Source organism: Diabrotica virgifera, chromosome 1, assembly GCF_917563875.1.
Source record: "Diabrotica virgifera virgifera chromosome 1, PGI_DIABVI_V3a".
NCBI lineage: Eukaryota > Metazoa > Arthropoda > Insecta > Coleoptera > Chrysomelidae > Diabrotica > Diabrotica virgifera.
The window spans coordinates 104,825,992-104,844,022 of record NC_065443.1 but is presented as its reverse complement, the minus strand read 5'-3'; the positions used below and the strand labels follow the sequence as shown (position 1 = coordinate 104,844,022).

At 32.6% G+C, this 18,031-nt stretch overlaps 2 protein-coding genes across 11 annotated transcripts in view; one reads left to right on the top strand and one right to left on the bottom strand.

Moving 5' to 3' along the window:
* LOC114325330 (probable beta-hexosaminidase fdl) overlaps nt 1-18,031 on the top strand; it is a 430,895-nt gene that overhangs the window by 191,459 nt on the left and 221,405 nt on the right. The gene's annotated exons all lie outside the window — the stretch shown is intronic.
* LOC114325334 (uncharacterized) overlaps nt 1-18,031 on the bottom strand; it is a 134,558-nt gene that overhangs the window by 51,653 nt on the left and 64,874 nt on the right. The window contains exon 3 of the mRNA XM_028273384.2: nt 13,779-13,913. Within this exon, the coding sequence (XP_028129185.1) occupies nt 13,779-13,909 (131 nt within the window). The 5' untranslated portion in view covers nt 13,910-13,913. The remainder of the gene's footprint in view (nt 1-13,778; nt 13,914-18,031) is intronic.

Genomic DNA, 18,031 nt, shown 5'->3' with positions numbered 1-18,031 from the left:
GAATTTTATAAGAAAATACAAATAATATCAAATGTTGCTGGCATACATACCATTTTGTTTTTATTTAGTAAAGTTGATTATTCCAGGATATTGCAATCCTTCGGGATAGCGTGTCCAGGTGAGTGTTACGAAAATATTAGTGGTGTGATTAATACATGCGTATTGTATAAAATATGCGACGCTCCATAAGACTCACTTGGGTGGCATTTGGCAAGCTGAGCTATATCCTAGGGGCTATAGGGCCTAGTGTAAAATTACGAAATTTATATACTTTTTTTGGGAATTTCTAAAAAAAAGTACTGCACCAATTGTTTTGGAAATTTGCATGCACATTTACTATAAAAAGAAATACATGTAAAACAAATTTTTTCATAAAAAAATATTAAAAATTAAACGATTTATGCGCCATCTACTGCCACCGTGAAAAAAAACAAAGCTCCACTGCTGCACTGATTATGACTAATAGATTCTGAAACATAAAATTTCAAAGTGATTATTAAAATATAAGTTAGTTCCTATACCATTAACTAGGATTTTTGAAAAATATTAAAATTTGGAAAAATTACGATGTGCTGAATTTTTTTTTAATTAGCTAGAACATTTTCAGTTTCAAAAACCGCCAAATTGACATTTTTTATCCTATCAAAAAAGCCCTAGTTGATGGTATAGAAAATAACTTATATTTCAATAATAACTTTGAAACTCTAAGTTTCATGGTCTCTATTAGTCTCAATCACTGCAGCAGTCTAGCTATGTTTTTTTTCGCGGTGCTAGCAGATGTCGTATAAATCGTTTAAATTTCAATATTTTTTATGAGCATTTTTTTTCGATGTACTTCTTTTTATAGTGAATGCTTCTGCAAATTTTCAAAACAATTGGTGCAGTACTTCTTATTTTAGAAATTCCCAAAAAAGTATATGAATTTCGTAATTTTACACTAGGATAGCCCCTTAAATCAGAACTGCCTATGTGTCTCAAAAGAAAGCTCTTTGATCAGTGTGTGTTGCCATATGGTGCAGAAACTTTAACAATAACCAAGAAAGTAAGAAATAAAATTTGTGTTACCCAAAGAGCCATGGAACGCTCAATGTTAGGCATTTCTCGTAGGAATCGAATTACGAAGAAGGAAATAAGTCGAAGAAGTGGAGTGTCAGATGCCATAGAAAGAATTATGACCCTAAAGTGGAACTGGGCTGGACACATAGCTAGAATGTCGGATAACAGATGAAAACAGCGAATAATACACTGGAGATCAAGACAAAAAGCATATCGAAGTAGAGGTCGTCCGCCAGCAAGATGGTCTGATGGCATAAAACGGATCGACAAAAATTGGATGCAAATAGCACAAAACAGAAATACATGGAAAAGACTGAGGGAGACCTACATCCAACAGTGCATAGATCCGGGTTGAATGATGGTGTTGATGATGATGATGATTGTATAAAATAAGAACACATAATTAAAAACAAGGGGAAACGGTACATAGAGAATTACAAATGAACTGAAACTTCAAAGACTCCAGGGAACTGCTTTCTGGGTCATTCTTCAACAATGTGACAGACATTCTGTCGTTGCTCATCACGTCTACCGCTGCTTGTTGTTATTCTGTTTAGCGTTGTCCATGTATTGCGGGACAGTTCAAAGCCTGGCAGGTTCTGATCAATACAGGCCACTTGGTGTACTTCCTATTCAGGATTGAGGTTGAGGAGCCCCATGTGGTACCACATAGCTTTTAGGTTATGTTATTTCTCCTGTTTAGTTTTAATGCTGTTATTAATTTGTAGGTGTTCTTCAAAAAAAATTTCTGTTATGAGTTATTCTAAGGTATTTTTTTATTATTGAATTATGAGTAGTCTGTTGCAGAGGCGTGCGGTCCATGGAAGCGGGGGAAGCACCGCTTCCCTATTTATACGTCGATATAAGAAAATATATTATTAATTAATATTTAATAATCAAAAATGTTTCCCTAATCCAAGTAATCTACATATTACCTAGGCGATAGGCATTGAAAAATATTAAAAATTAATCGCGTACGGACGAACTCAATATGCACACAATTCAACTATTCGGTCCACTCCTGACAGAAGCGCATCTCAAAATCGCCGCTTGTCATGCAGTTGTCCCGTTTAAAAATTGGTCAGCGTTCAATGACCGCACCTACTAGTCGCGCGAATTTTGGTACCCTGTGGAAGCGATCGTCCTATCGCCTTCCCGAAAGTGAGATGCTCCGACTGTTACTGCTGCTAAGGGGTGCTTAGGTATTACATACATTCGCTTAAAGAATATTTCGATTTAAATTTTTTGCAGAGATTTTTCCTTTTACTGATCTTTTATTTGACATTTTACCGAAATCAAATGGTATTGCATTTTGTATAAGACAAATTGATGACTATATTAATACGATAATTAAAAAAACGAGAGCAGTTTAAAAATATTTGGGATAAAACTGAACATATGGGGTTTGAACATGAAAGAAAAATAATGAAGATTGATAATTTCGGAGACAGAGAGACAGAGAAAACAGAGGAAACAAACAGACCTTTTGATAATATTCTACAACAAATGAATTCTAGCTTTCAAAATTTTAACGATTTAAAATTTGTAGAATTATACAAGGTGTAACAAAAATACAGGTCATAAATTAAACCACATATTCTGGAACCACAAATAGTTCGAATGAGCCTAACTTACCTTAGTACAAATATGCACACAAAAGAAGTTACAGCTTTTTGAAGTTACAAAATGAAAATCGATTTTTTTGAATATATCGAAAACCATTAGAGATTTTTTGTTGAAAATGGACATGTGGTATTCTTATGGAAAGAACATGTTAAAGAAAAATTATAGTGAAATTTGTGCATCCCATAAAAATTTTATGGGGGTTTTGTTCCCTTAAACCTCCCCAAACTTTTGTGTCCGTTCCAAATAAATTATTATTGTGGTGCTATTAGATAAATTCAATCAAATTTTTAAAACTTTTTTACCTCTTAGTATTTTTTCGATAAGGCAGTTTTTATCGAGTTGCTGCTTCTTTTTTAATATGTTTACATAAAAATTTTATGAGGGTTTTGTTCCTTTAAACCCCCCAAATGTTTGTGTATGTTCCAATTAAACTATTACTGCGGTACCATTATTTAAACACAGTGTTTTTAAAACTTTTTTGTCTCTTTGTATTTTTTTGATAAAGCATCTTTTATCAAGATGTGGCTTCTTTATTAATCTGGTTCAAAATATACTTAAAAATGTAAATCATAAATAAATTTTCATATTATTACCAAGTCTCCATAATCGTACTTTACCGTATACAAATATGTGGTGTACTTGACAAATATTCAAATGTCTCGATAAAAACTTTGGAAAAAGTACTAAGAGACAAAAAAGTTTTTAAAAACTTGTGTTTAACTAATGGCGCTACAGTAATAATTAAATTGGAACGTATACAAAAGTTTGGGGGGGTTTAAAGGAACCAAACACCCATAAAATTTTTATGGGGTGTCCAAATTTCATTATCATTTTTTCTTAAAATACTACTGCCATAAGAATACCACATGTCCATTTTCAATAAAAAATCTCTAATAGTTTTCGATATATTGGAAAAAATCGATTTTCATTTTGTAACTTCAAAGGGATGTAACTTTTTTTTCCATGCACATTTGTACTAAGGTAAGTTAGGTTTAATCGAACTATTTTTGGTCCCAGAATATGCGATTAAATTTATGACCTGTATTTTTGTTACACCCTGTATATAATCTTAATATTTCTAATTATAATTCATCAAAATTTCCCACAGAGGAATTTATGTCACTACGATTAAATAATGAAAATTTTTTGATATCCCAGCTTTGCATTCTCAGTTAACATTTATGAAACAACTGACATTAAGTGCATCAGTTGAACGAAGTTTTGCAGTATTAAGATGCATTAAAAGTTTCAAACTAAGAGTTTAAAACAAATTCAACAAGCGAAGACAGACTTTGAAAGTTAGCCCTATTATTATCCATTGAAAAAGACTGCATTCAACAATTATCAGAAGTTGATAGGAGAATAGACCTCGAGTATAAATAAGTGTCATTTTAGTGAAAGTTGTGTGTTGTGTAAAATGCCTCGGAGTATAAAATTTTTTTTAAATGGGATTCTTCTTTAGAAAACCAAGCCCGGCGCGAGGACTTAAGGCCCGAGCTAGCAATACAGATCAATGATAGGTCACTAGTCACTAGAAATAGCGGGAATAGAGTGCCTAACGTATTCACGCGTCACGGATTTAGTGTGTGAGTCCTTGTACCCAGGACGTCTCACATAAGTACATTGCTGATAGAGAGCCCCTGCGCATCAGAGTATTATCATTATCAGGTGGGAAGTGGCTCGACCCTCGACCCTTAAGAAAATATTTTTATATCCTTATTGAATCGCTTCCCCTTTCGAAAAAGTCACCGCACGCCACTGGTCTCTTGTCAAAATTAACCGAGAGTTTTTTGTTGGCTTGGGCATTATTTAGAAAGAAACACCACACTTTGGTTTACGTTGGTTGTATTAGGCCGCAGCTTTCATTTGCGAAAATATTCTCCTATACTGGCAAGGTCATCCGTTAGTATTGTTTCTTTAACATCCATGTTATTATGTGTTGCTATAATGGCCCAGTCGTCAGCGTCGCCAAATTCCTGCGAAGTTGTCCTAGGTAGGCCCACAATGTATAAATGTGCCTTGTGGCAGTCCATTTTTGGATTGTCACTCTTGTACACTTCTACATTTTTGACTCTGTTACTCTATGATTTGCTAAGCGTTTGGCAAATCGTAACACTGCAAGAGCTTCAGGTGTTTGTTAATTTATCTGTACATTTATGTTTCGTATATCCCAGTAGATCGGTAACCATAATATGTAGTAGAATATTTTTGTAATTTATATTATTAGATTATCATATTGTAGTACATTATGTAACGAACAGCTTCCATCATGATAAAGTCTAATAATTATAATAGAATGTGAAATGTTTTAGTTGAGTATTTTAGCCACTTTTACATAATGACATTTATAACCTACTACATTTTATTTCTAATCAAAATTTATATCGTGGAAATATTACAAAAACGGGATTAACTCTAGGTTAACATATACGAGCTCTCATAACTAAATCCATACAGTTCAATGATAAATAATTACTAAATATATTAATAACAAATTGTGTAATAGGTAATTATTATCAAAATGTAAAAAAAAATAACTGAAACAATTATAGTCAGGTGTTCAAAACAATGCAACCTGAGACCTAAACAAATAGCAGCTCATCCAGCCGTTAATTTATTTGAATAAGTCAAATTCTATTTGCACTGAAGAAAACGCTGCCTGATATCTTCATAAATTCAAAAATCGGAGTTTTGCCGGAATCAGTAAAGTTGTACGTAAACCAATTCCATTTATTGCGGCCCATCGTAATGTAGGATACGTAAATCTGCTGCAATATTATTTTTTTCACATCATTCTTGGTACTCCCAGTAGCCGTTTTCCTTTCAGTGTCTTTCCGAAGTAAAGAATTCAGACTTCAGATAAATACCAAAGCAACAAAAATAAGGATGGTACACACGCCAAATGGCTAATTTCGAAGTAGTAGACAGATTTGTAATTATTTTTTGTAATTAATGTAATTAATTAATTATAAATATATATGATAAGGCAACAACAACTATTAACCCTTAAACGCCCAACCTTTTTTAGGTTCCATGTACGCCCAAGGGTGGGTAAAAAATGTCCACCTCGAAAATAGCTAATATATTTATTGAGAGTTGTTGAAAATGGATTAAACTTAAGAATCGTATGCTTAATAAACACAGCATCTTCTTAAATATTAATATAAACAATTTACAAACCTTACAACAAAATTACAATGTACATCAAAATTAACATACCAGTAAAAGCCAGTAATTCAGATTTGTCGATTTTCTCCATATTCTTTCTGTCAGCCTCCTCATAGTCCAAGTAATGAAGCTTGAAATAGGACAAAACCTCGCAATTTTTACAGAATGGATCGATTTGCTTGAAAATTTGAAAATAAGTAGTGAATAGTCCAAGGATCAAAATCTATATGATGCCGAAAGGCGCTTTTACCATGGGGGTGGTTGGCACCCCCTGTTGGGGGTGGAAATTTTTTATTATATTTTAACCGCAGAAGTTGGTAAAAACGTTCATTCTAAGCAAACAATGTTCTATACATTTTTTTGATAAAATTAATAGTTTTCAATTTATTCGCTATCGAAAGTGTTAGTATTATATCGAAAAATCAATGTTTTATCAGTTTTCTGCTAATAACTCCAAAAGTTTTCGTTTTATCAAAACAACCTTACTTAACAAAAATGTACTATTTGAAAAAGTAAACAAAACCGTGTTTTTTAATTTTCTTTAAGACCAACAGTAATCAAGATATACTTTATTATATATTAGCTCTCCTTTGTCAAATGTTAAATATTGTAGTTTCAAAGTCAAAAGACGGGAAAAATATGCATTTTTAGAGAATAACTTTTTAAAACTAATTTAAAGAATTTAAAAATATCTATCTCCGGAAATAAAAAAGAAGTCTCTAACTCAAAAATTAAGTAACTTATAATGAAAAGAATGTCAGTCCCTATTTTTTTCAGCGCAAAAGTGGTCGGAAGCAACCCCGTAATCACCACCCTAATTAAAACTAGTCATTGACCTTATTTGGTCTCATTTATTTATGTATTATTAATAGATTCGAGAAGTTTGACCGACTTAGAATTATTTGTTTTAAAAAAAAAATGAAGTTAACAGCGATTAACGAATTTTTGTAGTTTGGAAAAAATGGAATTTTCTTCTGAATAGAAATATTAGCATCAGAGATGTGAAAAAATGTTTAAATATTAAATTGTAGCTAATTTAATTCCCAAGAATTTGGCATGAAAAAAATTTTTCTATGACAAAAATTAAGTGAGCTATTGACAATTAAAACTTGTAATATCATGCAAAAACCACCTTTACCAACCCTTTCAAAGTCACCTCTTTTTGTGACTAAGAATTTTAATAAGATTTAATATTAATAAGCTTGTAGATCGTGAAAAAACCTACAAAATTCTTTTATAACAAACTTTCTAAGATAAAAAATAAAAAAGTTACGGTTAAAAAATTAACATATTATTTTGAGAAAAAAAAAGGAGAAATTCAATTGTAAGCATAATAATGTAAGTTAGCGGTGTTTCTAGTCATTGGCCTTATTCATTCTTCTTTATTTGTGTATTAATAATAGATTCTAGAAGTTTGACTGGCTTAAAATGATTAGTTTTTAAAAAACTGAAGTTAAAATCGAATAAAGAATTTTTGTAGTTTTGTAAAAAATGCCATTTTCTTCAGAATAGAAAGATTAGCATCAAAGATAAGAAAAAATGTTTAAATATGAAATTGTAGGTTATTTAATTCTTAAGAACTTGGTGTGAAACATTTTTTTCTACGACAAAAATTGAGTGAATAGTAAATGAGTATACTATAGAAGAACATTGATTTTTTCCATATAAAACTAACACTTTCGATAGCGAATAAATCGAAAACTATTAGTTTTATCAAAAAAATGTATACAACATTTTTTGCTTAGAATTAATGTTTTTATCAACTTTTGCTGTCAAAATATAATAAAAAATTTCCACCCACGAGATGGGGTGGCAAACACCCCCATAATAAAAGCGCCTTTCGGCATCATATAGATTTTGATCCTTGGAACATCCACTACTTATTCTCAAATTTTCAAGCAAATCGATCCATTCTGTAAAAATTGAGGGGTGAAAAGCTTCGGTTCCTGGACTATCATTGCGGATAATTATGTAGATATAAAGTTTGTTCGTAGAACGATCAGCAACCGTTGCCAACCGTCAGACGCAAGCGCGTTCGTAGTCTACGAACTCGAACTGTTAACTGCGCAGCGCTAACTGTTAACAGCGCATGCGTCTGATGGTTGGCAACGGTTGCTGATCGATTGGATCGTACTACGAACAAACCTTATGTAATTATACATCGATAATTATATGGATTATCTTCCTACCAACGAGAAATTATATAGAAACCTTTAGTAACAAGTTTTGCCAAGGGTGTACTTTTTATGCCCATCCATATTTAACTCAAGGTGCTGCTTTTATTTTCAAAAATATTGGTAGAACCAAATTAACATTCGATAATGGGTTGTCTTTTTAACAATAAATAATTTTTAAAAAAAAATTTAAACACGTAATAAATATGTTACAAGGGAATACGCATTAGGTGGATATTTTTTACTCACCCTTGGGCGTTTAAGGGTTAAGCTAATGAAACAAACAGAGCCTATTAAAATAAACCGAGGAGTAAGACAAGGAGATACTCGCCCCAGCTATTTAGTCCAGTCGGATTAGACGAATAACAGGCCTAACCTTGCATTAGGAGCTGCCCCAAATTTTATTTTTCTAATCTTTAGGGAGGGTCAATAATTAGTACAAATTTAAAATCTCGACTGAATTCCACCGTTGAATTAGCGGCCATCTTGGTTTTAAACGAGAACCGTTTTTGCTCAATATCTCCGCCATTTTCAATTTTTTGACAAAAAGTGTAGAAACCGAAATTGTTGAAAATGCGATTTTCTATAATTTCATTTATTATATTTTTTTTCGGGCGGTCGATATTTTCCGAGTTATGAGGGGAAAATAGTGACAGTTTAAGTATAATTATTTAATTATTGAATTATCTCGTTTATTATTAGTTTTACAACAAATATGTACCTATACAAAAATGAAGAGAATTAAATTCTACACAATTTTGATCTCTTTCATCTTTTTGCTAAAATTAATATTTAAGGTAGTACGTATGCGGTAATGGCGCGAGCTTAAGACCGGATTGATTTTATAGCAATTGTTTTTGTTCAATATCTACGCCATTTTCAACTAAAATTGTTCAAAATATAATTTCCTACAATTTCTTTTTAACAATTTTTTTCATGCGGTTTATATTTTCCGAGTTACATGGGAAAATAGTAAAAAGTTGTGGGGGGAGCATAATTATTGAATTGAATTTTGTTTCCGAGCTGCCCCAAATTTTATAATTATATCCTTTAGGAGAGATCAATAGTAGTGTAAATTTAAAGTCTCGACTGAATTCCCCTGTTGCATTAGCCTCCATATTGATTTTAAATGAGAACTGTTGTTGCTTAATATCTCCGCCATTTTCAACTTTTCGACATAAATGGTGGGAAAGAAAATTGTTGGAAATACAATTTCCTACAATTTCTTTGGTTCACTTTTTTTATACGATCAATATTCTCCGAGTTAAGGGGGAAAATAATGGAAGAGGAGGGGAAGCATACTTATTGAATTGTCTCATTTATTATTAACTTTACGACATAATTGTACATAAACAAAAATAAAGAGAATTATATTTTATACAATTTTTGAAACTTCCAATGAAACATCAACCAAACTAAGTATATAAAAGACATAAAAAGACATTATATGCATTAAGTTCACTTAATTTTATTAACTAGCGGGTTTTATTGGTTGAATTTGTCGGTCGATATTTTAAGTTTTATGTCAGCTAATATATCGTGATGTTTCAACAATTTTTTTTTAAATTTTGGACCCTATTGGGGGGAATTTTCCCATTTCCTCTCCTTGTAGACCCGCCACTGGTTCTCTCGAAAAATTGTAGTAAATCGTAATTGCAACAATTTCAGTTCTTACACTTTTAGTCGAAAAGTTGAAAATGGCGGAGATATTGAACAAAAACAATTGCTACAAAATCAATCAGGTCTTACGCTCGTACCTTTACCACATACGCACTACCTTAAATATTGATTTTATCAAAAAAATGAAAGGCATCAAAATTGTACAAAATTTAATTCTCTTCATTTTTGTAGGGGTATATATTTGTTGTAAAACTAAGAATAAACGAGATAATTCAATATTTAAATAATTATGCTACAACTGCCACTATTTTCCCCCCATAACTCGGAAAATATCGACCGCACGAAAAAAATTAAAATAAATGAAATTTTATAAAATCGCATTTTTAACAATTTCAGTTTCTACACTTTTTGTAAAAAAATTGAAAATGGCGGAGATATTGAGCAAAAACGGTTCTCGTTTAAAATCAAGATGGCGGCTAACGCAACGGTGGAATTCAGTCGAGATTTTAAATTTATACTAATATTGACCCTCCCTAAAGATTAGAAAAATAAAATTTGGGGCAGCTCCTAATGCAAGGTCAAATGCTATCCCGACTGGGCTAATTCAACCAAGCGCTAGAAGATGTGTTTAAACAACTACACTGGGTTGGCTTGAATATAAACATAAACGGGCAATATCTGAATCACTTACGATATGCTGATGATATTGTATTAATAACAGAAATAAGTGAAGAATTACAAAGAATGATGGAAGAACTAGATAGAGAATCGACAAAGATAGGACTGGAGATGAATTACAGTAAAACAAAAACCATGACCAATCAACAAGAAGAACTAATAATTATTACAGTGGCACAAACAAGAATAGAACAAGTAAAAGAGTATATATATCTAGAACAAATCACTAGAATAAATAAAGAAAATCAAACCGAAGAAATAAAGAGAAGGATAAGATTGGCCTGGGCATGATTCGGAAAACTGTCTTATATTCTAAAGCACAGAAAATACCCGCAATACCTAAAAACAAGAGTATTCAATCAATGTATACTCCCTGTTCTAATATATGGCTCTCAGACATGGACGTTTACTAAAGAAAATATGGAAAAAATAGCAAAGACAGAAAGATCCATGGAGAGACAAATGCTGAACATTAAACTATCAGACAGGAAAAGAAACGAATGGATCCGTAACAAAACAAAAGTGAAAGATGTCTCTACCCAAGTAGCAAAGCTTAAATGGAAGTTAGCCGGACACACCCTACGGCAGAAGGATGAAATGGATGATATTTGATGGACTAAGATGATGATTATACATTGGAGACCGTGGAACCACAAACGAAAAAGGGGAAGGCCACGGATGCGATGGTCGGATGACCTGAAGAAACACACTGGGTCAAATTGGATGCAAATTGCTTAAGATAGAGAAGAGAGGCATGGAAGAAGGAAGAGGAGGCCTATATCTAAGGATGGATGTTTAGGGCTGATTGGATAGATAGATAGACAGATTTGTATAATTGGGTTACATGTTAACTAACAATGGCTATACTTCTTAGCAATTAAGCGTAGACTAGCAGTAGCCCGAAGAGCAACAACCTAATTTATTAAAATATGTAAATCTGGGACAACAACAAGGACCACTAAGCTCAGGTTGGTCCATGTTCTTATTTTTTCCATTTATACATACGCGGTTCAAACATAAAAATACAAAATACAAAAATAGAAATACGGAAATACAAAAATAGAAATAATATCAAATACCGTAAAATCAACAAACTCATAAGAAGAAAAATTAAACAAGCCAAAGAATTCTGGCTCGAGAATTCCTGTAAAGAAATAGAAGACCTCCAAAAAAGGCATGACAGTTTCAACCTCCACAAGAAACTTAAATACACCTCCGGATATAGAAAACAGAAAAATGCTCACGTACTTAAAAACGCAAACGGAAAAATTTGTGATCACGAACAACAGTGCAAAGAATGGGAAAGATACATCACTGACCTTTTTGACGATGTTTCTCGAGAAAATGCTTCACATACTACCTGTGGCAACCAGTTAGACAGAGGTCCCAGTATACTGAACTCTGAAGTCAGAAAAGCAATACAGCAAGCCAAAAACAATAAAGCACCTGGAGCAGATCAAATCTCTGCTGAGCTGCTTAAACTTTTGGATCAGGAAAACATTACCTACTTAACCACTTTGTTTAACAAAATTTACAACGAAGGAAAAATACCAGATGATTGGTTGGAGTCACTGTTTATAACATTACCAAAGAAAAGCAGGCCCACCAAATGTAGCGATTTTAGACTAATTGGTTTGATGAGTCACGCACTTAAGATATTTTTACGAATAATACAAAACCGAGTATTCCTTCTGTGTGAAAGTAGAATGGGTCATAAGCAATTTGGATTTAGAGATGGTCTAGGAACTAGAGAGGCACTATTTTGTATGCGCGTTCTTTTACAAAAAGCTGTGAATTCCGAAAGAACGTTTATGTTTGTTTCATCGAGTTCGAGAAGGCATTCGACCGAGTACAACACGATATACTTTTCAATTGCCTACAGGCAGCAGGACTTGACCACTACGATATAAGACTCCTAAAATACTTATATTACAATCAAGCAGCATCTATCCAAGTTGAAGATAGTCGTACTAAAAACTAACAATCAAACGGGGTGTGCAACAGAGTTGTGTTTTGTCACCCAGTCTCTTTAATCTGTACTCGCAAAAAATCTTTAGGGAGGCTTTGTACGACAGACAAGAGGGAGTAGACTGGGCGGAGAAGTAATCAACAATATCAGATATGCTGACGACACAGCCATTCTTGCAGAAAATTTAGAAGATCTCCAGACATTAGTAAATCTAGTCAGTGAAGCAAGTTATCGGAGAGGCCTAAAAATCAATATTTCAAAGACAAAGTGGATGGCAGTTGGAAAGATAAATGTAGATCAAGGCGTGCTTTCTCTTGATGGAGAGGAGATAGAACGAGTAAACCATTTTAAATACTTTGGCAGTTGGTAAATTGCGATTGTGATGAAGAGATAATAATCAGGATTGAAATGTCACGTAAGGCTTTTATGACCTGGAAACCAGTTTTATGTAACCGAAACCTGTCGATGAAGATTCGCAAGAAGGTCCTAAAATGTTACGTGTGGTCTATATTATTGTATGGTTGTGAGACATGGACGTTAAAAGCCACAATGCTAAATAAATTAGAACCATTCGATTTGTGCTGCTATCGACGAATCCTAAAGATATCGTGGGTTTCGCACACTTAAAATGAAAATATTCTCCAAATGATGAATTCAGAACGTCTGCTCATAAACATCATAAAGGGGAGAAAAACAGAATACTTCGGCCATATACATAATTAGAGGGCCTAAATACCATCTATTTCGCCTTATAATACAAAGAAAAGTGGAGGGAAAGAGATGGATTGGTCGAATGAAACTTTCATGGTTGCGTAATATTAGACAATGGTGTGGTTCCACGGTAGAAGAATTATTTCGCGCAGCAGCCGATAGAGGGAGGTTTCAGGAACTTGTAAACATGATAACGGCCAACGTCTGAATACGGACACGGCACCTGAAGAAAAAGAAGGTTCTAACATGCCAACTCGATAGAAGTTAGATCGAAGCTTTTCAAATGTGGGTCTCCAGAATAATCCTACGCGTGTCCTGACCACCACCAGAACACAGAACCAACGGGTCAATTTTGAAAGACGTCAATATAAGAGACAGCCGAACATTTTTAAATTACTTTGGCATTGGAAGTAGAAGGAAAGGTAGAATGCCAAAGAGCCAGCGGAAGTTGTCCAATAAGATGATCAGACAAAATAACGACTCTGGTAGGAAGCATTGAGCTCTGCATTAAGCCAGGGACCTAGCATCGCGGTCAATGGAGGCAGAAGCTAATAATATTTAGTGTTACTACGCACTAATAAGATCTTAAGGAAATAGGAGGAACGATTAAAACAAAATATCAATTCGACAATTGAGAGACCAGTGACCAATTTAAAAAGAAAATGATAGACATAATAATTTTAAGATATAGATATCTTCGTTTTGTTGTATATTTTTGGCTTAAATGAGGTTAAAGAAAACTCACGCTATAATATTTATTTGTTTGTGTAACTTACCCTCCCAACATAACATTAACCCCATGCACCGGACCGGGAGGTGTTCCTGGTGTGGGGTTCATGTTGGTGAAATTCAATCTCCCATCCTGTCTCACGGCTGACAAAATGGCAAGTTTTTTCATCGACGTCATGCACCTGAAACATAGTAAAATATAAACTAATTTATTAATTTTATTATTATATCATTCTATTAACATTCTATATATTATTAATTTACTGTATATGTACATATATGCTGTGGGCGCAACAAGTCAAATAATCGTTGTAGCAGAAAACATATTTCGTAGAAATAATTATTGTTTTTTACGATTAAAAAAAATATCGAAATCAGATCATTTTTCACCGAGATATTACAAATTTTTCCGAGCTTCGCTGATTTGAAGTTCAATTCTAATTCAATTTTCTTTCAATTCGTTTCGGCCGAAGACGGCCGTGGCGAGCCGTTATTACTTTTTGGCGACTTTATCTTACTTTATTTTTGAGCTTTCCTAGTTCCTCTTACCTCGCATAGGTTTTGAACAGAACGCCCTATGTTACGCCTAGATCTGCAGCTATGTCCCTCTGAGAACATTACCTGCTCCACAAGGCCAATAATCTTTCCCCGTTGTAAGTTCTACAGTGCGTCCATAAAGTAACGCATAAATTCATTATTTCGTAAACCGGCGACTTTAAAGAAAAATCCCGAAATAGGTCAATTTTTTTTTTATTTTCGATTTTTTGGCATATACATCATACTAGTGACGTCATTCATCTGGGCGTGATGATGTAATAGTTACTGGGCAACCTATTATCCTACAATTATTTATTATCAATTTTACATATTCACCAGTTTGTCACAAGAATTTTCTCAATTTCATAAAAATTGTTCCATAATAATTGCATTCCTGAATCATACTTTCTACTATCAGATTGACTATATCTTAACTCTAATCTATTTAAGTTTTTTAATTTTCACCTACATCCAAATAAAAATTTCCCTTCTACCTATACAACCATCAATACACATACTGTGGACATATAAATTTCTTGATATAATAATATCCCTTTTCAAAATTTAAAACTTCTTCTATATCACCACTTATTTAATTTTATTTCTGTCATTACTACTAATCAGCTCACTTTATCATATTGAAAAAATTTTTTGATCAGGTTTATTTTATTTGATACAGTCAATTTGTAGTTACCTACAGTTAAAATAATTTTTATTTTGTAAAACACATTTTCTTTTAATTTTAAAAAACAATAGATTTAATTAACAGACATTTTCAGATATTAAAATCTTTACCATATCTTCGTCTTGGATCATGACTTTGTTTTTAAATTTCCTTGAAAATCGACTACCTTCTTCCTCAACTGTCAATGTCACATCAAGCATTTCCTTACATAGCTTTGACACTTAGTAGTCATCGTTGACCGAAGATGGTTGATTGGGTCCTCGGGTAGAGTTTCACCATGTTCCCAGAGGTTTAATCCCTGAACATCGGCGTTTAGCCATTTTAAATTTATTTCAACATAATGTAGATTTATTTATAATCACAACCATTGTTTGGTTCTGGGGCTATTTTGCAAGTATTCAAGTAAGTAATCATAACCACATTTTTTAACTTTCACAATTTCAACCATCTTTTCAATTTTAATAGTGGGATTACTTATTTGATTTTAGATTCACTGATGATGGACCGATAGGTTTGAAAACGTTCTGATGAACTCATTTTATTGAATCCATTGGGATTCTAAAAATTTTTAGTAAATATACCTTTTACATAGAAGTGGTTTTTACTTCATGTTCCAGTTTGTTTAAAGTTTAACAATTAACATTTTACACTAAATGTTATGTTTATATGGGATTAACCACAGTTAGGTTGTAATGACACGTATATACAGGGTGATTGATTTAGTAAACAATTAAAAACTACTTTTTATGTAAATGTAACAAATAAAGAAAGCAAATTAGTAACAAATTTTACAAAAAAAACACACAAACACAAAATATATTATTTTGTGAAGACAATTAAACACTACTATACTGTTGTAGTAAATGTTACAATGAAACAAATAAAGAACGAAAAATATTTTATCAGTATTATATTTTACAAAAAAAAAACATGTTTGAAAAAATTAGAAGCTACTTTTAATAAAATATTTTTAATATTTAATTACATAAGGTGTTCAAAATTACATCTTAACACATTTTTTATGCACGCCTAAAAAATATCATTGAATAAGCTACTTACTCTACGAAGCATCTGTAAATTAACACATCGAAATACACTTTGTATTTTATTTTTCATCTCACCCCTTGTTGTTGGAGTTATTTTATAAACTTCAATATTAACGTAACCCAAAAAAATCAGTCCAGTTTATTAAATTCTGGTGATTTGGGTAACCGCGCTACTGGTCCATTGAAAAATAAAAATATCTCGTAAACTAATAAATTTAGACATGAGGAATGTTATATAAAAATTAAAGTACGATAATGGTAATTTTCAATAGTGATATACAATACAGGGTTTTCCATTTAAAATGACTGGGAAAATAATGTACTTGCGTTTTGACTCACCCTGTATTTGATATAAAGCAAATTAGCAATATCAATAATTCTTAAAAATTGTGACAATACGTAAAAAAAATATGGCATTAATACACCATTGCTGTTTTGCTTATTTTTATTTATACAGGGAGTTGGACTTGTTACGATTTTCATATAAAATTGGTTATAACTTTGTAAATACCCTGTATAACATAACAAACCTTTATATTTTTTTGATGGAGAAGTTAACAGGATTTCGAATTTAAAATAAAATATAGGGCGTTCCATTTAAAAAACATAAGTTTGGTCTGCCACTGTGTTATTGAATACCCTTTAACGTTCTAACTAATTTTGTACAAAGGTGGCTAAAATTTTTGTTATTAACTTTTATTGCTATCTATTACTATAAAGAGCTTTACCCCACTAATCAATCACCCTGTATTTTTACCTAAAATTATTAACGTTGCTATTTCCACTCAAGAAATCGTTGTCAAAATAAATATAATAGCAAAAATTTATTAAGAAGGTGTGTTGAACCGCAATAGGAGCGTCATTTGAAATTTTGATAGGGGGGCAAGCATTATATTTACAATACATTTATATGCAAACATAATAAAAAATTGATCTATTTTTTGTACATTTCAGTCATTTTCAGGGTCGGGGGGGGGATGCCCCCCTGACCCTATCAAATGACGCCCCTGAACCACAACCGCCAAATTGTTGTTATTGTTGAGGTTCTATCCCACTCCTGTTAAAAAAATTGTACTTTGCCTATGATGTTTGTAGGCAACAACCAGCTGTAGCTGGAATAGTATGAGGGTAGATGTTTTTTTGCTCTGTGATACATCAACATCTGATTATTTTGAGTATTTGTGCAATAATTATGTATGTTATGTGATTCTGTGTGTGTAGATGTTGGTAATAATGAGTTTTGGTGTTTTTGGTAAGTTAGTTTTATGTATTTTGTGTTGCATATGTGTACAACGGTTTTTGCATTTTGACAACGGTTTCCGTAGTAGAAATTGAAACGTTAATTATTTTAGGTAAAAATATATACATATTTGTCATTACAATCTAACTATGGCTAATCCCATATAAACGTAACATTTAATTCAAACATTCCACAAGTCATCAGTTTTAGAATCCTATTAACATATTACAGATTTTGTCCCCCTTGATTTTAAATACAACACAAAATGTAACAACTATAGAGGAGTAACACTGTTAAACAGCTCCTACAAAATATTGACATCATTAATAAGACAAAAACTCTTAGAACATATTGAAACTAAAATGGGAGACTACCAGCACGGATTTAGAGAGGAAAGGTCAACAATAGACGCAGTTCACATAATCACACAGTCAATTGAGAAATGCTACGAACATGATATCGACTTACACATCCTTTTCATAGACTTCAAGCAAGCCTTTGACAGCTTAACAAAACCCGACCTAATAGAAGACATGAAAAACCTAGATATACCAATGAAACTTAAAGCTTACGAAAATGACAATGAAAGGCTCGACTGCAGCAATAATTACATATAACGGAATCACCAAAAATATAGAAATAGCAAGTGCAGTACGACAAGTCGACTCTCTATCAACGTCACTATTTAATGTCGCTATAGAAGGAACAATAAGAGCTACAGAAATAAAAGCTATTACGATTATAACGTCGACGTCGCAACTTGTGGAGTATGCTGACGACATAGTATTAATT